The sequence below is a fragment of the Globicephala melas genome, chromosome 7, assembly GCF_963455315.2.
Source record: "Globicephala melas chromosome 7, mGloMel1.2, whole genome shotgun sequence".
Classification (NCBI taxonomy): Eukaryota; Metazoa; Chordata; class Mammalia; order Artiodactyla; family Delphinidae; genus Globicephala; species Globicephala melas.
In genome coordinates, this window is record NC_083320.1 from 44,952,512 (window position 1) to 44,976,523 (window position 24,012).

Sequence of the window (24,012 nt, forward strand, 5' to 3'; positions counted from 1 at the left end):
ACCATCTAAAGCTGCTAACACAAACAACTAATATTCAATTCAATTAACAAATTCAACAAATTTTTAATGAGCATCTACTATGATCCTGACTACTATTCTAGAATATCAGGATATATCAATGGACAAGCCAGAACAAGTTGTATCTGTCCTTATAAAGCTATAAATCTATCATGAAGAGACACAAAATAGACACAAATACAATAATATAGGAGGTTCAAAAGTGCTAAATACCACATTAAAAGAAAAAAGAGCAGGAATTGGTAGATGGAGGGTGACAATTTTTTGTAAGGCGGTCAGAGTAGGCTTCATGGAGAAGGTGACATTTGAGCTAAGACTTGAAGGAGATGAAGGAAATCTGAAATGTGGGTACTACATGTTGCTCGGAATTTGTTACTTAATTTATCTCCAGACTACATAAAAGTCATGATACTACCCATTTGAAGAGAGAAATAGCTAGGCAGATTTTTGGTTCTCTTCTTTATTTCAAGCAATGTCATTGCTGGAGAGAGATTAAGCAGACAGACTTCATTCAAAACAGTTCGAAACCTTTCATGCATTTAGGCAGGCATTTCATACATTTGGCATAGCACAAATTGTACTTAATTATTCATTTAGGATCAATATTTGAGAATAGAACTAGGGTTTGCTATAGATATTACTACTAAAATTTCTAGTGTTTTCAATATAAGGCAGGCTCAATTCTCTGTGTGGTGTTTTTACAGCTAGTCAATAGTTTGAGCCTTCGGTTGGAGAAAAAAAACTATGTCAAATGCATTAGCAGACTGAAAGTTGGTTTTCCAGACAAAACTGTAGATGAGCATTGCATGTGCACTGTGTGTAATTTTAGTTTCACATTTTGGCCACAATCATTTGGATTTCCCAATGATACATGGAAAGAAACTTAAGTAATACCTAATATAAAAGATTTTCCTTTTTATTTTTTCCATTTTAAGTAAAGGAAAAACGGCAGTTTTACTAGTTAACTGGAAAGCCTTTGCGTATGAGATTGAGAAACATTTCATGACTGTATTGAAGAAACTAACTACCTTTGTACAGTTTGTCTAATCTCATTATTTGTATGTTTCACTGACATACTATGTATACATTGTCTTCTTTTTACTTTCTCAGATTTCAAGATAAGCTTTCAAGATTAATTGTTATTATATTGCTTTAGAATATTAAATATGATTGTCCTAGTGGAACAGAAATTTAACTCAGCTCAAATAATCATCAAATGGCTACTTTTGTTCAATTGGTACAAAAAAATAGAGAAGGGCACAAAAAAAGTACTAGTTTGAGTAACCATCCTAAAAAGGGATTTAAATTCAGAGGGCTCATTGGAAAGTGAAAGTGTGTAAGTGGATTGAAGAAACAAAAGATGCAAAGCTTCACAGGCCTGCTCCATACTCACCCACCCTCTCTCTCACAGACCTTGAGGCTGCAGTGGAAAAATTTTGTCAAAGTATGTAACAGATCCCCCTCAGCTATCCCTGGTGGCTTCATATGTATCTTATTTTTTAAATGTTGGGGATCAGATAAGGAAAAAGAAATGATCAATGTGGAATTGTTGGCATTGAGTCAGAAGGCTCTAAAGGAAGAGCTGAATGCCCTTCATCATCTCTCCGTTGTGTGGATAAACAGTGCCTGAGCGCAGAAGGAAGGGAGGGATTTCCTTGGAACATTCTCTGGAACTGAGTCCAGCAGCTGGGGCTGTTCTGTGCATTGGTAAAGGCAGCATCTGTGCTCTGGTCCAGAGGGACCAGTGGAGCTGCTCTGCTGCTGCTTCTCTTGTCCCATAAAGCGTTCTCTGCCCACTTCATGAGGACACCAGCTGACTGTGCCGTGATTCTAACCCTTCAAAAACTTTTACAATTAGAGAAACTTTAAATTATGTTAACCCAGACCTTCATAACCAGCAAAGGGACCTAGACCAACTGGGCCAGGAAGGCTGAAGGGCTGCTATAGCTTTTTGAAAATTTTTTCAAAATGTGAGCGGCTATGACGGACACAGTTTTCTTCCTTTCTGGCCACACAGAAGTCTAGATGTCAGGGGCATACTTAACAAGAACAATCAAGTGACCCATTTCCCTATCATTCAAAATAGGGGTCCTCAGTGCACATCCTCTTTGGGAAGTTTAGGGAAGGAGGAATGAGAGCTTCATGTGCTATCTTTTTAATAAGCACGTTGATGAACTAGTCCTTTCTTCCTTCATTCACTCACTCATTCACCCACACAGCAAATATGTTTATCAAAGACTAATTATATGACATTGGATGTGAAGGTTACTGAGATGAACACATGTCTGGCTCCCAAGGAGCTCACAGTCCAGTGAGAGAAAATGGTCTGAACAAACACTTGTTTGAATAAGAGATTTAAAATTTCTGTGATATGCGAGCACATTATTTCTACAAGGAAGATCTTTAGTTAATGTCTACAGAATGTCCAGCATGGGCTTAGGAGCGTTTATTTCATATCTTTTTCAAAATTTTTAGGTAGACCCCAATAATTTAATATTAAAAATAGAATCACATCTCTCTTGGACAGTCAAAGGTTTCAATAAGGCCATTTCTATACAGACTTTTTTGCACAAGTATAATTATATGAAGGAATGTAGCCCTAGGGTGTGGGCCATAGTTGTCAAGCAGCAGCAGTTCTGATGTCTGAGTTTCTAATTATCTATTATAATAAGATGGTGGATTTGTTCTGCCATCTAGTGATTAAGAACTGAATTCTTACAAATAAATTTAAAAGCACCTAATCTTTGTGAGAAGACAAATCTCTGAGGATATATGAGAAACACAGGACATTGAGTTACTCTCAAACAAAACATGGTCAGATAAAATACATCTCTTTTCTCTAAGAGATTAGTGCCAAGATGTTTGTGGTAATGACTTTGCAATGGATTGGTTTAATTTGTTGGAACATTTGATAAGGGTGAAAGAATCATGTAGCTTGGAAGATAAAATTTTTGGAAGTTACAACACCATGGAAGATTACAAAATAATGGCAATACAATCAGATATCTATAGGCTTCCTCAATTTTAGGAAAATTAAAGAAACATACATAGAAAAAATACAAGTTTCAAAGTATTTTGATTTTGGAATTCTTTTTCAGATTTTATAAGAAATAATTTTTAAACTTCTGGACCTTCAATTAAGGTTAATGTCAGCTTGCATTATTTTATGATTTCTATAGAGGAATCAGGAGGGTGGTATTGACCCTCTCAGAATGTCATATGAGAATTCTTACTTAGTTATTTTTTAATAATATTGTCATTCATAAAATAATTATGTCATGACTACTTTACTGTAAATTGGCTGCAATTTTGCTTCCTATTTTACTTTTCTTTTTCATTTAAAGAAACATCTTTGTAGAAAACAGAAGGGGCAACCTAATCATAAGGTACACAACTACCACGTACAAACTTGAGAACTGCAAGACACCCTGTATTTTCTACCCAGTGTTTCTTTGTACATGTCTTTCATTCAGACACGAAAAATCAGAGTTCACTGAGTTTTTGTGCCCTCTGTGATGTGCATGGATTCTGTGCCGGGGAAGAGAGGGCAGGTTTTAGCAGCGAATGTGGTTTTTCATCTCCTTGCCATTTAAAAGCACTCCAACTAACTTTCCACATCATATTAAATTTAATTATAAATTCTCAGGGAGAAAAGGACCAGTGATGACTCAGAGTATAAAACTAACTTTTAACACTGTCATTTAAAGCAAGTAATATAGTGCCCGTTGGATTGAGGTCATGCTGTCTTAAACTTTCAGGAAGAAACTGACCTTCTGTGAGTTAACACAGACTGAGAGAATGTGTCTTTTTATTCCAACCATGAATGAGCCACAGAGAACAGGATAACTCACCCCTGAAGAGTCTCTCACATATTTTAATGATGTTTAATCAACAACATCATTGTATGTCATCTCGTTTTTTGTTTTTCACATTCACTACTTCCCCATATATAATTGTTTCATCAGTGAAATTGAGATCTACTTCACAATGATAGTATATATTTTTGAGAACGGAATAAATATACTTCAAATATTTTGCACATGCAGTCCTAGGCACATACCCACTTAACCCTCAGTAGATACGTGTGAACACTTTTACCTCCCAGGGTGGGGGAAGGGAGAAGCAAGCTAACAGAACTTGTGGTGTATCTCATTTTCAGTCAATGGTATTCAGTGCTTGTGATTGGATATTTCTTTCTCAATCAAAAAATTTAATGAACAAAGTTATTCTTTTTTTACTTAATGGAGTAGTTCGATGGACTATGGGTGTAAGTCCATTTCTATATAGGTTGTGTTTTGTGAAAACATTCACCATGGAACTACATTGTTTCAAAGTGATTTTTCTTCTAAAAGTAACACTGCTTATTTGATGTACAAATTTCTTATGTTTTCCAAAATAGTTCTGCATGAAAGCATATTAAAGCAGGATACTTATTTTCTCCTTAGTTTAAAATGCCTATAGTAACGCTGGATAGACAGAGCCAATATTGTTTTATTGAGTAGCTATATATTATGTGATAAATATCTTTTGATGAAAATGAAACAGATTAGAAACTTCGTGCTCTTCTTATGAATAACACAGAAGCCAGGATGTGGTGTCATGCTCTGAAAACAATCTTCCATTTACCAAATATGTGATGAAAGACTAAATATGTGAGGCAAAGTATTCCATAGAGCAGTGAGAAGAATGCTATCCAAGAAAAACTTTCTGAAGTTAAGAAGATGGATATTTGGACTAATGTCTTTAAACTGAAATCATTTTCATCCGTAGTTCTATATTAGCATTTGACTATATTTATTGTGATAAATATATAAATATAACTAAATATATTTCAAAAACTAATTGTAAATGCATTTTTAAATTTTTAGTTTTATTTTTGTAAAGTGCAAAGTTAGTGCTGGTGCAGTTAAATTAGTGAACCATAATTTAGATTCATTCATTCATTCATATCCACCCATTGAACAAGTATTTGTTGGATGTTGGCTCTATGCAAGGTATGATGTCAAGGTTTAGAAATACCGTGACGAACAAGACACACTAGTTCTTACCTTCATAAAATTTACTGTCTAGTGGTGGAAATAAGAACATAAACAAGGAAAAAAAATGAATACTAATTGTGATAAATCTTATGAAGGCAGTGATTTTTGCCTAGCCATTCCATTTTAGTAAATATTTAATTACCTTGCATATAATACAAAATGAATGAATCACTGGATGGATGGGTGAATGGGTTCTTTAAGGAGTTCTGTGAAGCATTTCAATTCGGTGAAGGAAGTCTACTTTTATAGGGTAGTCAGAGAAGAATTGTGGGGGGCAGGTGACAATTAAGGAAACCATGATAGTGAGCTATCAGAGTCTGAGTTGAGGGGTGGAAAGGTAGTGCTAGGCAAAGGGGTCAAGTTGTACAAGGACTGGGAGGGAGGGCCTTTGGGCTTGAAAAAGGAGCTTTGAATTGAAGTAGTTGGAAAGCTCCTGAAGGAATTAAGCAAGGATTATATGATCCACATTATGTTTTAAAATACTATAGTTTTGTTTCTTAAGAATCACAAAGTTAAAGGTGTAATATATGTGTTTATTTTATAGTAAATGTATAAGAGAACTACGATGTGTATAATTGTGTGTATGTTTTCCAAATCTGCATTAAATTTTTATCTAGATATAAGAAAAGTATTTGGCAGATATTAGGTTATAGCTTACCATACTGTTTTGGTTGTGACTTTCCTTAATTAATTTTTTTTCCTTAATTAATTTTGATGCAAAGATAATGAATGCATTACCTGTATAAGCTTTGCATTTCCACTACAGTTTAGGAAGCACCTTTAGTTTCGGATGTTTAGTGGAAATCTATTCCATGAAATGGGTCACCATTATTCTTTTTTACCTTAATGTTTAAAATGAATTTAAGTTTTTCCTCATGGTATGAGAATATATATTGTCTTCTGTTGTTGTGGGATTTACTAATGGAAAATTTCTGGTCAGTTTAAAGTCACATAGGGTTCACCAGACACTGAAATTTTGTATTCTCTTTGGAACTGTTCTTTTCCTGCTTTTCAAATGGTTTATTTTGATCCTTCTGACATGATCTTACCACGTTTGGTTATTTGTATCTTCAAAAATGACTTTGGGAAGCCTCTCTGACTTAGTATACTTAACTTTGGATCACTTTTCCCCCCATCATGCTAGAATATAAGTATCATAATAATTTAATTGTGAATTACATGCTTTGTCTTTAAATACTAATGAAGTAAGTTCATCTGTGTTTTGCCTCCTTAGGAAGTTATTGCTTAGCCCAGAGTTTTTTAGAACCCACAAGATGACTCACCTTCTTAAATATTTCCCAGATTTCAAAATTTCAGAAGATTACTAACCTCCTTTTTTTCTTCTTATTTTAGAAGGATATGGTGAAGAAATAGCCTGCACTCAGAATGGTCAGATGTACTTAAACAGGGACATTTGGAAACCTGCCCCTTGCCAGATCTGTGTCTGTGACAATGGCGCCATTCTTTGTGACAAGATACAGTGCCAGGATGTGCTTGAATGTGCTGACCCCGTAACTCCCCCTGGGGAGTGCTGTCCTGTCTGTCCACATACAACTGGAAGTAGCAATACCAATTTTGGTAAGAATACTTAGGGCCAACTCAGAACTGGTCCAATGATTCATCTTTATAGTAACAGTGTTTTTTGCTCTCAGAACTCAGCAACCCAAGAAAACAATCAAGCCACTATTCAGTGGTCTTTGGGGTTAATAATTTCTCTCACTCACTTTATCTAACAGTAATGAAAATAAAGTTATTTCTTGTCTTCTTAAAAACCAGGGAATTTTTTTGGCTGCATTTTAAGTGGTTATGTCTAATTTGAGAATTCCTTGTAGTACTTAAGATGGTCATTTGTTACCCTATCCATGCTGGGCGCCTCCAAGATATTTGTTGCTTTTCTGTGAAGTCCATTAATATCTAAGAGGAGATCTAGAAACACATTTCTCTTCCCTGGTGCCAGCTTTGACCTTGGTAATGGAATAATAATTTCTAATGTAATTTATTGCCACAGCACCCTCTATTACAGTGGCTCAGAAATGCAGAATGCTTTTAATGTTGGCTAAGAAAGACGAGAATGAAATGGATTTCCTTGAGAAAACAATGATATAAATTACTGGTTTTTAAAACTTCTTTTTTGGAGAAAAGTGTCTGTGTTTAACATAACCTGTGTATTTGAGTAACATGTTAGAAAAACTTCCATATAAGAGAAACAAGTTCATATTTATGTGTTTTAGTGAACCAGGTAAGATTAATATTAAACTTTTAGGTTATTTGTTTTAGCAGTCATGAATGGAGACTTGCATGCATCCTTGTCAAGACAGTGCCAAGGCTTTATTTTTTCCCCAAAATTTCACTGCAAATAACAACAAATATGATGAAGTATTCAAAAGTATTTTCATGGAAACATTACACAGTAATTTACCAATTATCCTCTTGGGTATCTTTCAACAGTGACAATCTGCCTGGAATAAATACCCAAACTTAATTTCTAGCCAGGTAATACGGAAGATATAATGGGAAGAATTAAAAACAAGACACCAAAGGGCTACCTGAAGTAGATACAATCTGCACAGAATCCCCAGGAGTAAAGCAAAATTAAACCTGTGGGAATAAGCAAGTAGTATGTTGGGACAATGGTGGCAAATATCAAAAAACAGAGCAAAATACACAACTTCCTACAAATAGGTGGTTTACGGAAGCCCAATTTATTCCAAGATGAATAATGAAAAAAAAAGAGATGACAACAGCATTGATACAAAGATACTATAAGGAAAAATGTAGGACAGTTTAACGAAATTTATGAGATAAAGAACACACTAGTAAATATACTATCACAGAACAGATAAAAATTCTGACCAACCATGTAACCATAAACTAAATAAAACTTAATGAAGTAATTGAAAGAAAGAACGTCATAAATTAGAAATACAAAAAGAAGAAATAATGAGTAAATAAGTAGAAGGATAACCAAATCATCATAGGGAAATGAAGATGAAATAGGAAGGTGCACAAGGAGAATTGATACTGCAGAAAATACAATAAGGGATGTAGAAAATAGAAATGAGAAAAGTAAAAATAAAAAATAGGGAAAAGGATTTGAAAGAAAATAATATAGAAGATATGTAAAGGATAGCCCTAAAGAAGAATCCCAAAGAAAAAATAAATGCAATAGAGCAGAACAAATAATGACATAATCCAATAAAACTTTTCTGGAGTAAAATTAAACTTTCATTTTTGATATTGAGAAAGGAAACCAAGTGGCTAAAAAAATTGACCCAGAAGAGTCAGCACAGAGACATATCTTAGTAAAGTTATTAAACTTTAAAGAAAAAGAGTCTTTTGGAAAATCAGTGAAAAAGAATGGATAAATTCTAAAATGAAAAACTATTCAGATTAGTCACAGTTTTCTCCATAGTAATAATATTCAATACCAGAAGAAAGTGGAACAATATCTACATGTTTCTCAAGGAAAACAATATGTGGAACCAAAGTTTAAAGATAAATCCATTCTCTCCTTCAAGTATAAAAGTTATGGAAAAAACAGTAAAACACACAGGAACTCTGGGAATCTTTCCATAAATTTCTTAGGGAAACTAACTATGGGACAAACCCAAGACAACCAAGAGTTAATTGGTGAAATTGTCAAAGAACTGGCATGAGCATTGATATATTTAACTCTAGAAGGAGACTAAAACAAAAGTGCAGTTTAGGGTGACGATGGGAATGTAAATGTTACTGAATCTGACAATATAGAAATAATACAACTAATAATAAATAATGAGAGAAGACAAAAAGGGGCAAAGTAGAGTTGAGTTTGCTAATTCCTCACCTTTAAGAGGCAGAAGTCAAAGAATATCATTCAAAGCTGACAAATCATATAGAAGAAGTATAGTAGCACATTTAACACCACAGAGATAAATACTAGGGCATTTTCTGTCTTAAATTGCGTGCTGGAAGAAAGTGTGGGGGTCAGAGAACAAATAGGAAGCACTGTAATTTTTATCACTGCTCATTTTAATAGAGCTAACAGAAACTGTCTAAATAAAGATATGAGTAATATAAAAGAATAATGTTAAATAGTAGAGCCAATATATGAATCTTCTCAAACATCAGAAAGACTAACATACCAAACAATACAAATGTTCTTGAAAACATTATGAAACATTTTTTTAAAATATAATGAAAAATCTACAGCTATATTCTTAAAAAATTGAAAAAGAAAGAATAAAATTATGTGCATTTAGCATCCATCTCAAAAAATTAGAAAAAGAACAACAAAATAAGCTGAAAATAAGCAGAAGAAATTCATAAGGAAAAAATGAGTTGAAAAGTGAGAAAACTGAAACACAGTAGAAATATGTAAATTCAAAAGACAGTACTACAGGAAATCAACAAAATAAATTAACCATAAAATAAGAAATGGTAATGGGGAAATGACCAAATGAAAACAGAGAACATAAAAGAATAATAAAAGGTTTCTCTGCACAACTTTATGCTGATAAATTTGAAAACCTATATGAAATGGATACCTTTCTAGGAAAATATAATTTGCTAAAACTAGCCCTGGTAAAAGGAGAAAAAGTGAGCACACAGATTTCCCTAGAAGAAATAGAAAAATTTGTAAAGCAGATAGACCTACAAAATGTAGCAGATGATTTCACAATTGTGCTAAACCATTACAAAACAGATTATTTTAATGCTGTTTAAGCTCTTCTAGAACATGCAAAGAGAAGGCATACTTCTAATGACTTGTTATGAATGAAGTACATCCTTGATAGCCAAATGTGGCAAAATTGCACAAAAAAGAAAACTATAATCATATAAATTTACTTAATATTTTTAAATTTATTAAAAAACATAAATAAAATATTAAATCTGTTAGCACATTAAAAGGATAATTAGCCATGAAAAAGTAGAGATTATTCCTTAAGTAAAAGAATAATTCAATATTAGGAAAGCTATTAATAAAAATAATTAATTAAAAATAATTATCTTAGCAGATCTATTAAAAAAAAATCACATGCTTTTCTCCATAATTGAAGACATTTGGCAAAGGCAAATAAATATTCTTGATATAGATACTTAGTAACTTAGTAATAAATGGCATTTCATTAACATAAAATATTTACATCTCAGCTTAGAAGCTTTATTATATTTAATAATAGAAGCATTACCTTTAATGCTAAGGGCCAACTCAGAATTGGTCCAATGATTCATCTTTATAGTAACAGTGTTTTGTTACAATTGTGTACTTACAAAACCTGAGGGAATAGAGTAAAAAAATACTACAAAACAATTTAGTAAAATAGTGCAGTATAAAATTAACAAATTAATAGATATACTATATACAATTACCTCATAGAATAAATAATAGGAATAAAACTGTCTTATTTATAATAGCAATATATAGGATAAAGTGGCTAAGGATAAACTTCATACAAAATTTGCAAGACCTATCTGAAGAAAACTTTAAAACACTACTAACTCAAATGATGACTTTAATAAATGTAATGTTCTATTATGTTCTTGGTTAGGAAGAGTAATAATAGAAAAATTAATAATAGTGACCTCCTGTGAGAAGTGAAATGTGGGAATTAGAGGAAAGGGGACAAGAAGACTTTTCACTGTATAATTGTATACCTTTATTAATATATTTTGGGTTTGTTTTTTTTAACCATGTGAATGAATAGCCTACTCAAAAAAGTATAAAAAACAGAGCATACTGATTGAAGATAATTAGTTATAATTTTAATGGTCAATGTTATAATTTAATGAATTTTAAATACTATATAAAGGATGTTAAGAATAATCACATAACGTCAGAATTTTCCAAAGGGATGTATTATTTTGCCTCCTACGAACATATTGATCCAAAACAACTTTTGAATTATATCTACTGGTGACAGGGAAAGCTGTTTAAGTTAAATTCTGACTCTAAAAATAATTATTGAAATAAATATTTAGGAGATTCTCAGTAACTATATCTGAATAAAATAACATATTTATTCTTTTCTTTTTATAGGTAGAGGAAGAAAGGTAAGTTTTACTTTGCATAGTTTCATTTTTGTAAATTTTTAAAATTCTAACGCTATCCACATAGGACTGTGCTTTGAAGTGTTTGAAAACCTTTTGTAAAGTATAAAGTACCACACAAATATAAATATATGAGCACAGTTTAACTACTTTGATTATAGATTATAGATGCCTCTGGTTTATTCACTTTGTTAATTTTTGTTTATAGATGTTTCTTCCAGAAGATTGTGAATCCCTTAGGAATTGAGACTGTGTCATATTAACCTTTGTATTACTTGCATTTATCACAGCACTTAGTATATACCTTATATATATTAAATGTCTAATTCATGTCTAATTAATTTATTTATTAAGGTCTAATTAATATATTAAATGTCTAATGAATGTCTAACAGAAGGAAATAAGGAGGGAAGGAAGGAAGAGAAGGGAGGGTATTAGTTCTACTTCAGTGGAATCGTAGTCTCTTGCCCATTGATTGGGAAGTAAAGATTCATTTAAAAGAATTAATTGAACGTTTTGCCAAACACACATTACCTTCCTTTCTCTCCCCTTCTTCACATTCAAGGAGCCTAAAATCTAATCCGAGAGACAGCCTTACACTCAAGAGGACAATATTGGGGTATAGCCGTGGTTTAGCCACTTGTCATCTGGACATGGGTAATCCCAGTCAGTGAAGAGAGTTCCATTCCCTTGGAAGTGCTCTCCGTTTTCTGGTTATGTTGAAAACTATGGAATTTGCTCTGGTCTTATCCAGATGCGCTGGGCACAGGAATCAAGAATGGAAATGAGCAGTCATTCCAATTTTCATGGCAGATTTTAGACAGCAAATTTAAATTCTTTGCCTCTGCATGCAGTGGAACTTTGGTAAAGTGATAATCAGATAATGCAATGCAATACCTTCATGGTAAATGAAGGTGATGCTGTCTATCAAGAGGGAGTCCTTGTCACCTTTACATTTTTTGGTTCAGAGGGCAGCACCATAAATTTGTCTTATTTGACATAAATATCAGTGAAGCTATTTACATTTGAATATATGTTAAAGGAGAAGGACTACAGATTCCAGCTCACATTTAATTTACATCTGAAAGCTATAAAAATATGAAACATAAAGGTTTGAGTAGAGGCCTCAAACAAACTAAACAGATAGGTGAATAGGTAGGTAGATAGATAAACAATCTGTGAAATAAAAAAAGAATGACGGTGAGAACTGCCCTGATGTAATCAATTTGATTTGGTTAGTAATCACCCAATTTGCTGAGGGACAACTGTCAGGCTATGTCATTTAGTTTACTGCCTTTTCCCAAAGGTGGAATGGGACAGCTGGACACACTCAAAACAGCTGTTAATTTAGCATGCTTTAGTTATGTGCTACTGTCTTCATAACCCTGTTATTTATTATCAAGCGTCATCAGAAATATGAGAGCAGAGTAATATTATATAAATACATTTTGTGCTTGGTTTCTATAAAATTGATTTTTATTTATAATTCATTCATTCATGTTAACCCCCAAATAATTACTGAGCCCTTGTTAAAATCCTGTGGGAGGCAAATAATACAGATGACATGATGCTGGGAAAAATGCTGTGACTGCTTCCATGGTAACGGCATGCTATAAAAGTGATGAGGCATGTCCACAGAGCATTAAGTGATGAATAACAGATGAGAAGTAAAATAAACTGTAATTCTCATCTGAATCTGAGTACTTGAATTTTATGTTTCCCAGGGGTATGGAAATCAAATTTAGTAAAATTATCATTCCACATAAATTGATTTATTCAAAGCCCATATTAACAAAAGCAACAAATATTTACATATATGGCTTATTTCCAAAATAAGAAAAATCATAGAATCATTAGATAAATTTGTTATCAGAACCTGATAAGAGAACATTTAATCCCGTATCAAGTATTGTGGAACAATAGGAGGCTCATTTTTCTAATTTTGCCTGAAATAATTTCTCCTCCCTTCTTACTTGTTTTTCTAGACTTGTTCCTAAAAGGAACATTTTCTTCAGTATCATTCTCATAAACTCCTTTATTTATTGGACACAGATTTGCATACCATCTCTGAACAATTAAAATGCTCTTAATATTTCAAAGAAAGCTCTTTTAGCTCTTAAAAGGTTAGCTTTTAGCTCTTAAAAGCTCTTTTAGCTCTTAATTTGTATTACTTTGATGTTAAAAGTGGAAAGACCTAGTCTAGAAGTTAGTGCAGAGATAAGCCTGTTCTACTTTGCCTCCCATATGTGTTGATCCCCTATTCCTCTAGTCTTTTTGTAGGTGTGCTTCAGTCTACCTTGAAGCATCCTCCTGCCTCTGTAGAGCCATTTCCAATACTTTTTTTTTTTTTAAACATCATTATTGGAGTATAATTGCTTTACAATGGCGTGTTAGTTTCTGCTTTATAACAAAGTGAGTCAGCTATACATATACATATATCCCCATATTACCTCCCTCTTGTGTCTCCCTCCCACCCTCTGTATCCCACCCCTCTAAGTGGTCACAAAGCACTGAGCTGATCTCCCTGTGCTATGTGGCTGCTTCCCACTAGCTATCTATTTTACATTTTGTAGTGTAGATATTAGTCCATGCCACTCTCTCACTTCGTCCCAGCTTACCCTTCCCCCTCCCTGTGTCCTCAAGTCCATTCTCTACGTCTGCATCATTATTCCTGTTCTGCCCCTAGGTTCTTCATAACCTTTTTTTTTTTTTTTTAGATTCCATATATATGTATTAGCATACAGTACTTGTTTTTCTCTTTCTGACTTACTTCATTCTGTATGACGGACTCTAGGTCCATCCACCTCATTACAAATAACTCAATTTCGTTTCTTTTTATGGCTGAGTAATATTCCATTGTATATATGTGCCACATCTTCTTTATCCATTTATCTGTTGATGGACACTTAGGTTGCTTCCATGTCCTGGCTATTGTAAATAGAGCTGCAAAGCATTTGCAATACTTCTGAATTCTCAGTTTATTCCTGACTTCATGAGTATTAGCTGCCTCAGCATTAGAATCAGCAAGTACAATCAGGGTACTGTTCTGTCATTGAGTCCATCATTAAGACTGTCAAGATTGTAAAATAATGTTTTAAATGAAGACAACATCTAAGAGTAAAATACTGAGGCATTGATTAGGTAAACCAACTCAGGTACATGATGGAAAACTAAGATTACCAGAATGTTAACAGTGATTATCTCCTGGGCATGAGTATGATATTTAGTTTATCTCTCTGTTTCCTCTATTTAACAATTCCCTACTATGAACTCATGTTCTTTATATAATCAGATATAAGAACAGTATATGTAAAAGGAGAAATTTAATAAAAGAGAATTCATTATCGTTGCATTTTCTATAGTTTGGGTATAAGCCTCAATGCATTCATTCTCTGTAATTGCCTAGGAAAAAACATTTTTCCTAGTGTATTAATGAAAATTAATATATTAATTAATTTATTGAGAACTTCTGTGTGTCCAGCTGAGAATATAAAGTAGACATAATCACGACCTTGGGGAGACCAAAATCTGTTGGAAGACAAATTCTGAAATAAATAATGCAAGCAAGTACGTGATACAGTAGAGGTATATAAAGATTCAATTCATCCAATATTATTTAAACTATATACTTGACATCATGCTATAAGAATGCAGTTTTTGATAATCTAAAGTTCTAAGAATCAAAAGAAATTCCATCTATATCTGTTGTGTTAGCTACATCTATTATAAGAGCAAATTAAACTTCCTGACTTTATTTAAGTTCTGATAGTTTCTTGTGTTATTTTTTACTTTCCTGTTCAGTTAATGTTTTTTCTAGATTTTCCACAGATATTGAGAATTACCTGACTAATATTATTATGTCCTTTCTTTTCTTTCCTTTTTTTTTTCTTAAAAGACAGCCATACATCTCTTGTTATTTCTCATATTCTTCCATGAGTTAAAAAAAAAGGGATGGCAGGTTTTTCAGGAATGGCATCTGATAGGTTACTAAAAGCTAGGTGGCATGTAATATGAGTGTGAAAATTCAAATATGTCCACATTTCTGGATTTTCTCTTTGGGTTTGTTTACTGTAAAAACTGAAGGGAAACAACTTTACACATTTCACACATTGGATTAATTTTCTTTTCATGTCTTTGAGATTAGTGTTTTTTCATGAATAATGTCTGACTAAATATTTTAAAGATTGATTGTTAACTTTTTTCTCAATTTATTTTTTTACCTTTCTTACGCAGAAATTTCCAGTGTTTATGTGGAATATTCTAATATGACATGTTAATGCTCAGCAAGCCACATATTTTGCTAATTGAACTTTTATTTTGTTTCATAGGGACAAAAAGGAGAACCAGGATTAGTGCCTGTTGTAAGTATATATGTATATACTGCTTTCATGTACCATTGATAAACTTAGTTATAGCCTTGTTGTATTGATATATTATTGCTTATATACATACTTTCAAAAACAGGGAATTTATTTTATAACCAAGTTTTTAGTATAAAAGAAGCAAACCAAAATAGATCAATTCTTTTTTTTTTTTTTTTTTAATTTATTTATGGCTGTGTTGGGTCTTCGTTTCTGTGCGAGGGCTTTCTCTACTTGTGGCAAGCGGGGGCCACTCTTCATCACGGTGCGCGGGCCTCTCACTATGGCGGCCTCTCTTGTTGCGGAGCACAAGCTCCAGACGCGCAAGCTCAGTAATTGTGGCTCACGGGCCCAGTTGGGATCGTCCCAGACCAGGGCATGTGGGATCGTCCCAGACCAGGGCTCAAACCCGTGTCTGCTGCATTGGCAGGCAGATTCTCAACCACTGCGCCACCAGGGAAGCCCCTAGATCAATTCTTTAATACAATATTTCATATTTATTTTTCACAATTTCCTGACTTTTATTGTCACATGACTAAAGGTGTAAATTAGGGTTTTACAAAATTAAATATAATGTATGTGAATATAAAGTGATAGTTAAGATGTACATTTTTTATAGTATAAATAGCCATATATAATCCAAACGGAAAGGCATGATTTAATGTGCCACACTTCTGGAAATATGTTATGCCATTATCCTGATTTAAATTCCATAGTGTATAAGAGTTCTTAAGAGTTATTTAGACTTGTAGATGATCAAAAAGTGTATCATTAAAGAGGATGAAAGTTCTTCACCACTCTCCTAGATTTTAAAGGAGTTATCATCATTTTGTCAAGACAGAAGTATAACATGTTGATTTATTTGACAATATTTGCATTTTTGCTTTGCTTTTCAATTGGCTTGTCTTTAACAAAGATTCCCTAAAAAGTAAACCGTTCATATTGTTTTCTTTCATTTAAAAACACAATGTCTAAGGTGCTGTTTTAAGCGCTTTCCAAATATTTATTTGTTTGTCTTCACAACAACTCTGAGAGGGAGGTAATTTCATAATCATTATCACCATTTTACAGAAGAGGGACCTTAAGTACAGAGACGGTAATTAATTAGTCCAAGGTCATACAACTGGTAAGGGAAGGGATGGAGTTAGGATTTGAATCCAGGCCTCTTGGCTCCAGGATTGGTGCTCTCAATCACTATACCAGTACTGCCTCCCTATATTAGAGTTTAAATTAGATAATGTCTTAGCTTTATAGGCTAGGAGGAAATGGGCATCAACTATCAACATCTGTTTGTTCTAAAAAAATTCACTGGGCTTTTGCTCTTCTTCTTATTTGTTAGACTATTAAGTTTTCGAAAACTCTTTAGAAACTTTATCTTTACATATTATCTTGTTTATCATTTAGGTAACAGGCATACGTGGACGTCCAGGACCCTCAGTAAGTAGTTTCCTCCAATATTCATGGTACTCTTAAGTTCTTTGAGATACTGAATCTTTATGGATATTATATCTATGAAAAGACAATAGACTATAAAATAATGATGCTTGATTTCTTGAAACATTTTGTTTTGAAACATCCTCAAGTTTAAGAAGTCCTTTGCAGCAGTGAATGATATTGATGAACCCTAATTAGGTTAACTGTACTCATTGAAATTAGGGCATATTAGCCTGTTGTTTGACAATGATTAAGGGTAGACTCCTTTTATCTGTTTAATGAAACAAACTGTTAATTTCATCTGTTACTATAAAATTAAATCATATATTACATTAGAGTTTGAGAAATTATGCATCAGATAGCATATTTCTGGTTTAGCGTAAAAGACTATTGATTTCAGGTTTGGATTAGTGGTAGCATTCACAGGTAACCAGATGGATAAGACACACACACACACACACACGCACACACAATTCCTGTAAATTTTAAAACACATTAAATTAACATAAGTGAAATACTGATACGCTTTAACAGACCTGCTATAGTCCTTCTGAAGCTTTTGCTTTTAAACAATACTGTATGTTGACCTGAGTAAATGAACAGTCTAATTTTTACAACTTGATTGAAACTCTTTTGAAGAGAAATAAAATTCTCCTGGCAACTGCCATTTTCTGGGGAAAAAAAGGTTAATTTAAGATATCAGCACAAAATGCCACTTTTGAAATATAATAATTTGTTATTTAAAAAATATATATTTATTCATTTGGCTGCATCGGGTCTTAGCTGTGGCGTGTGGGATCCTTTGTTGCAGCGCGCAGGCTCTTTATTGCCGTGCGTGGGCTTCTCTCTAGTTGCGGTGTGCGGGCTCTCTGGTTCTGGCTCAAGGGCTCTGGAGCGTGCGGGCTCTCTGGTTCTGGCTCAAGGGCTCTGGAGCACGCGGGCTTAGTTGCCCCGCTGCATGTGTGATCTTAGTTCTCCGACCAGGCGTCGAACCCGCGCCCCCTGCACTGGAAGGCGGATTCTTAACCACTGGACCACCAGGGAAGTCCCAATCATTTTTTTTGTTGTTGTTGTTGTTGTTTTTTTTGCGGTATGCGGGCCTTTCACTGCTGTGGCCTCTCCAGTTGCAGAGCACAGTCATCCAGACGCGCAGGCTCAGCGGCCATGCCCCACGGGCCCAGCCGCTCCGCGGCATGTGGGATCCTCCCGGACCGGGGCACGAACCCGCGTCCCCTGCGTCGGCAGGCGGACTCCCAACCACTGCGCCACCAGGGAAGCCCCATTTGTTATTTTAATAGAGAAATAACTGCAATTACCATTTGGAAAATTCTCAGTGGATTTTAAATATACGATGGAGATGATGCAATTCTAAATCAAGTTAAAAAAAAGATACTAGATACTTGAAGGCACACAAATTAATAGTAGAAGAAGAGGCCTTTCTTTCCATTGCTTTCATCAGCAACTTGAATAGTGATGAACAGTTTGGGATATCATGTACCAATATGAACTCATACATTCCGTCAGAAAATTGGAAATCTGGAGTTTGTACAATTTTGTAGTTCTCAAATCTGAATCGTAAGTTTTTGTGTCTGAGACAAGACAGCAATGAAACAATCCTTACAAATTTACAGTTATTGTTCAAACTAGTATATACAGCTCATTGGGCACCACGATTTTACACTTCTTTTCAAGTCTTTAATCTTCAGTGCTAAAAAAAACAGCCTTTCTATGCACACAGAGCTTTTATATACACATGGGTTTATTTTCTGTAGTCTTCAACTGAATTAAACTTTAAAAAAATGTGATATTTCTGTTTTCCAATTTTCTTATATCAGTAAACCTTTAAAACAAAAATGTCTGAAGTATATGTGTTTTGCAGGCATAACCATTGTTTTCTGTTTTAGGGACCTCCAGGATCACAAGGACCAAGAGGAGAGAGAGGCCCAAAAGGAAAACCTGTAAGTTGGCAGTGGAGTTCCCTTTTTGCGAATTGTACTGTGTACTGCATAAGCCCGTCTACACTAAGCTCCCTGGATGCAGCAAAGAGCCAGTGGCACCATTCGTTTCTCATTTCTATTAAACGTGACATAGAATTCAGGTCATGCGGTAATTGCATATCGATCCTGATTCAGAGGAAAGCATCACATGCTAATAATTACCTAACATCTTCTTAGATAACACAGATGATATTTATTTGTCCTTTAGGGGATCAAATTAAAATAAAGTAGAATCTAAGGAAACATAATGAGTACCTCATGTTGTTTTCAGAGGTTGTAAATCATGACTTAACAATGCCAAGAATGCATTGTTGAGATAAAACACCCAAGTTCTGTGATCTGTGGTTGCTACAGGAATAACCAAATAGGATAAAGGAAAAAGAAATTATTAGAGGACAAAATTTTCTTTCAAGTGGTTGTGTAATGAATTTATTTCCCAAGTAACACTGGCTTTTTCACTGAGCGGCTGCTGCAGAGCCATCAAAGGAGTGATTTTAAACATCAACAAATTCATTACCAAAGGGAACATCTTTCAATTTAAATAATCAATTCTATATTCTTGAGATAAGACATGAGGTTATCATATAATACCTGCCAGATTTTTCTCTTATTACCAAGTCCTACTGTAGCAATTCTTTTGTTTTTTTTATATCTCACCCTCAAAAACTTATGTGCTTTATGTACTAAATACCTAGACAAATTTGTATATTGCTGTCATTATCCGTGTTACAATCAGAAAAATTTCTACTGCTTAATTTTCTGTCTAATGATATCTACTAAAATTTAACTCTCTATGGATTTTTAACCTTCCAAAGATGTATTTATCCATATCTAAATGGGAAAAATAGATGAGCCAGGAAGGAAAAACAACCTTAAATATATAAATAAGGATAAAACCTATTTTTAGATCATGTCGCTAGGAACTCTTGCCACTGGTTTCACCTTTGATACTGTTTTTTGCTTCTACACATTTCACCAAGTATAGGGTGACGCCAGTACTGTTTCCAAACCACAGCTGGAGTTATGGATGGTATTTGCAGGTATGCAGGTAAATGACAGTGGCCCCAAGGAAGGAGTTCATAGCCATGTAGGTGGGCAGCAAAGCTGTGTCCCAGTTCCCTTCCCTTATGGCCCATTCTTCTTTGCTGTTCTGCTGAGCTACCTCACCGGTGTTGGTAGCTTAAATGCTGTTGGTAGATCCTCAGATGTCTGTCCAGGGTCTAGGATGACAGAGACAGGTGGAAGATGACTTCAGTTGGGTGGAGGGTGGGTGGTCATGCAGAAAACACTGTGTAGCAATGTACTTGTGCCCAGAATAATTGATAAAACTGAGTCCTAAGTCTAGGTAGAAGTTGCTGTGGAATTAGTTGCTGGAATTCCAGAATTTCTGTTAGGATTCAGTGAATCTACTCCTCAGTCCTCTTACTCTTCTCTCCTCAACTTAGTATGTTATATGCTCCATTTCCTATCTTGGTTAAGTCTGAGACAATCAATGTGAATTGCGTGTGTGTGTGTGTGTGTGTGTGTGTGTGTGTGTGTGTGTGTGTAAAACTTCGAGGAGTAGTTATTTACCTGGAATCAAGCAAGACAGTCCTGGCAGATACCCAAGTAGGAAATTTGTTCCTCTCTTAATCCTAGCAAGCAGTGGTGTGATGGTAAATGTTTAATGACTGACTTATTTTTAAAAAAAAAGGTCATGAAGAACCTAGGGGCAAGACAGGAATAAAGACACAGACCTACTAGAGAATGGACTTGAGGATACGGGGAGGGGGAAGGGTAAGCTGGGACAAAGAGAGAGAGTGGCATGGACATATATACACTACCAAACGTAAAATAGATAGCTAATGGGAAGCAGCCGCATAGCACAGGGAGATCAGCTTGGTGCTTTGTGACCACCTAGAGGGGTGGGATAGGGAGGGTGGGAGGGAGTGATTCACTGTTATAAAGCAGAAACTAACACACCATTGCAGAGCAATTATACTCCAATAAAGATGTTTAAAAAAAAAGAATATGCCTGTAGCTTTTGCTGATTTCCCTGGTGTAAATACTCCCACCAGGGCTGTTTTCAAGATACTGGCATGACGTCATAAGATACCTATAGGTAGAATGTTTTGCCTCAGGTTCCAAGACTTGCAGGAGATGCTTACCTGGACAAAAGCTGTGGCTGACACAATATAGGCTGGTACTGCAGTCATAAATACCATTTTTCTCCCCTTACTTCATTACCATCAAACACTACAAAAGCTCGTGAAGTAAAGCACAGTTTCTCAATCTTAACACCACTGATGTTTGGGGCCAGATCATTCCTTATGCATTGTAGGATGTTTGGTAGCATTCCTGATTTCTACCCACTAGATGCTAGTAGAAACACCTGCCCCCCTCCCTCATACAATTGGAACAAATAAAAACGTGTCTTGGTGTTGCCAAATGTCCCCTGGCAGTGGGGAGTGGGGGAGGGGAGCAAATTGCTTAAGACTGAGAACTACTGATATAGAGATACTCTCTTGAAGCCCTCATTACTAGCCAATGATCATAATGACTGTCTCTCATCACATATCCTTAGTTTTAAGTGTATTGTCCTGGTAAATTCATAGTGACAAACCTGTCAGGAGGTAGACAGTCAATGGTGTGATGAGTTCTAATTGCACAAGACACAACCTCTATAGGTCTCTTCCCTCATCTGTAAAATGGGGAATATACCAGTTATTACCAACTCTAACATTTCATAGTGTGTGTGTGTGTGTGTGTGTGTGTGTGTGTGTGTGTGTGATATTACTAACCATCAGTGAATAAAGTTCTTTACAATTTGGGGTCATTATTATTCCTATTTGTGAATGTTTAAATGTTGCCACCTAGTGGCAATGTACAAGTACTTTTTATAGTGGTTTGCTGCCTGAGATAGTGGAGTATCCTGGGGGATGGGAAGGAATGATTATAAATAGAATACTTACCTTAATATAAAACTTATGTGATTCAGCACACTTGGAAATATGAAAATATATATTTCAATGTATTCTAAAGTTATAATTTTTGTTTTAAATATTTACCAGCAAAATATCATGTATTATAATATTTTTTCTTATTTTCACTTATAATCTTGCTTATTATGTTCACTTAATTTTGGATAGTTTTCACAAGTTTTTATTAATTTTAATCTCAATTTGTATAAAAGTAAATCATGTAGGCTATTTAGAGGATATACCATGAAGGCACAGAATGCATCATTAAGTCAATGAAAAAGTGAACTGTCTTCAGAGCAGACTTTGAAACATGATTTTTAATCACAGAGGGCTGGGGGAAGGACACAAGTTTTTGAGGATTAATATTGCCCAAACCCCTCTCTACTTGCACTGGAACTAAATGTAGTTTTTGGTTTTTCTTTGGAAATCTCTTTGGGAGCAGAGAGAATGTTTTAGCTCATTTTTTGTATTAACCAAACCTGGTTATCAATTAACAATTTCACATTTTAAAAATACATTAAGAGTTTTCCACATGTAATAGTCTGAGGAGGTCAGACTACTATGTTTTCTATGCCACCACTGACAATATACACTTCCAGCTCACAGTGTCACATTCATATGATCCAGAAGTCCTAGATAGCAATGAAAAATTAGCCTCCATTGTGTAAAATGAAAAAAGAGTGCAGTGAATGGTTAGTGGTGTAGGAGTCAGAAGGGGTTTGATTTTTAAAGGGTGAGAATAACTTTCTGAGAAATTAGTTTTCAAAATGTGAGTTTTCTTAGGCTAAGCGATCTACTTCTATTTGAACACATAAATTTGCTTAATTATTCCACTACTCCAGGAAGTAAACATGTCAAACATGAGTGTTTAAATACATTAAAATATATTAATTAAATTTCTGAATAGCTATTATGCCACCCTCCCCCAAACCGTTGTATGCAAACTGCCCCGTCTGCCCCCTCTGCTTGTCCTGCGTTTATTCCCTCTGCTGTACCAGCTTATATTTGCTTATTGTGGGCTGGAAGATATCCTCATGCTTAGGCATGAGAAGATTCTTTTACTATTAAACTCTAACTCACTTACCATATTTTTCTTGATCCCTGCTTCTAATTAGTAAAAGTATATTGAGTTTTTTCATCCTTCCTTTCCTTTCTTTGGTCCTGTTAAGAATCTCTAGGGTTAAAAAGCCATAAAATAGTTAACAAGGCTTGTAGGAATGATAAGGTTAGAGGACGGAGCATTTCCAGAACTGAGGACGTGGCTGTTCCCCAACCTGCCTTCAGAATGTGGGCTAGGAGGAGGGTGGAATTCAGCAGCTACAACTCATTGCTCACCGCCCTGAGAAGTAGACTTGGCTGAGTCCCCGTGCCCTTCCCTCTACTTCTCATTGGTCTGGACTACCTTTGGGAGTAGTATGGAAAATAAAGTGTGCCAGACTTCAAGTACTAGAGTAGAGGATTGAAATGTGAAAATGTAATAAGCATATACTGAGTGTCTACTATGAGCCAGGAGCTATGTGAAGCATTAAAAAATTAGAAACATGAGAAAAACCACAAACCCCAATCAAGGATCCATCACATTCTTTTTTTAAGTGGGGGAAAGTTAAGCAAGAACATACACAGTTAATTTAATCTAAGACAGACAAGTGAATTTAGAAATCGTTGATGAGATACCCTGAACAGCAAAACTCAACCAAATAAGGAAGCTTATACTAGAATACTGATGAACTGAATACACTCTTATAATTATTTCAAGAAGGCTCATTACTGGGGGTTTAACACTTCAAGAGTAAAATTCTTACCCAGAATGTACCATGTCCCGATGGTAGAGGCTGTGACCAGGGCTGAAATCTGCAGTGTTGGAATAGCTGATGAAATTACTGTAGGTGGCTGGGTTGCTATTTTTAAAACAATAATGAACACTTTATCTCCATCAAGAAGTCTGGTTTTTGCTTTCAATTAAGTACATATTTGGCAATGGGTTCTAATTTCTACTGGCTTATTTTTCCAGGGTCCTCGTGGTCCTCAGGGAATCGATGGAGAACCAGGTGTTCCTGGTCAACCGGGTGCCCCAGGACCTCCTGGACATCCATCTCACCCAGGACCCGATGGCATGAACAGGGTGAGATGTGTGCATTGTTCAATATCATCTTTAGATAAAATATTAAGTTTT

At 34.8% G+C, this 24,012-nt stretch overlaps 1 protein-coding gene across 1 annotated transcript in view; it reads left to right on the forward strand.

Annotated features, from left to right (window-relative positions):
- The window catches only part of COL5A2 (collagen type V alpha 2 chain), a 144,099-nt gene that overhangs the window by 60,149 nt on the left and 59,938 nt on the right, over positions 1–24,012 (forward strand). The window contains exons 2-7 of the mRNA XM_060302157.2: positions 6,411–6,635; positions 11,077–11,090; positions 15,416–15,448; positions 16,853–16,885; positions 18,787–18,840; positions 23,851–23,961. Of these exons, the coding sequence (XP_060158140.1) occupies positions 6,411–6,635; positions 11,077–11,090; positions 15,416–15,448; positions 16,853–16,885; positions 18,787–18,840; positions 23,851–23,961 (470 nt within the window). The remainder of the gene's footprint in view (positions 1–6,410; positions 6,636–11,076; positions 11,091–15,415; positions 15,449–16,852; positions 16,886–18,786; positions 18,841–23,850; positions 23,962–24,012) is intronic.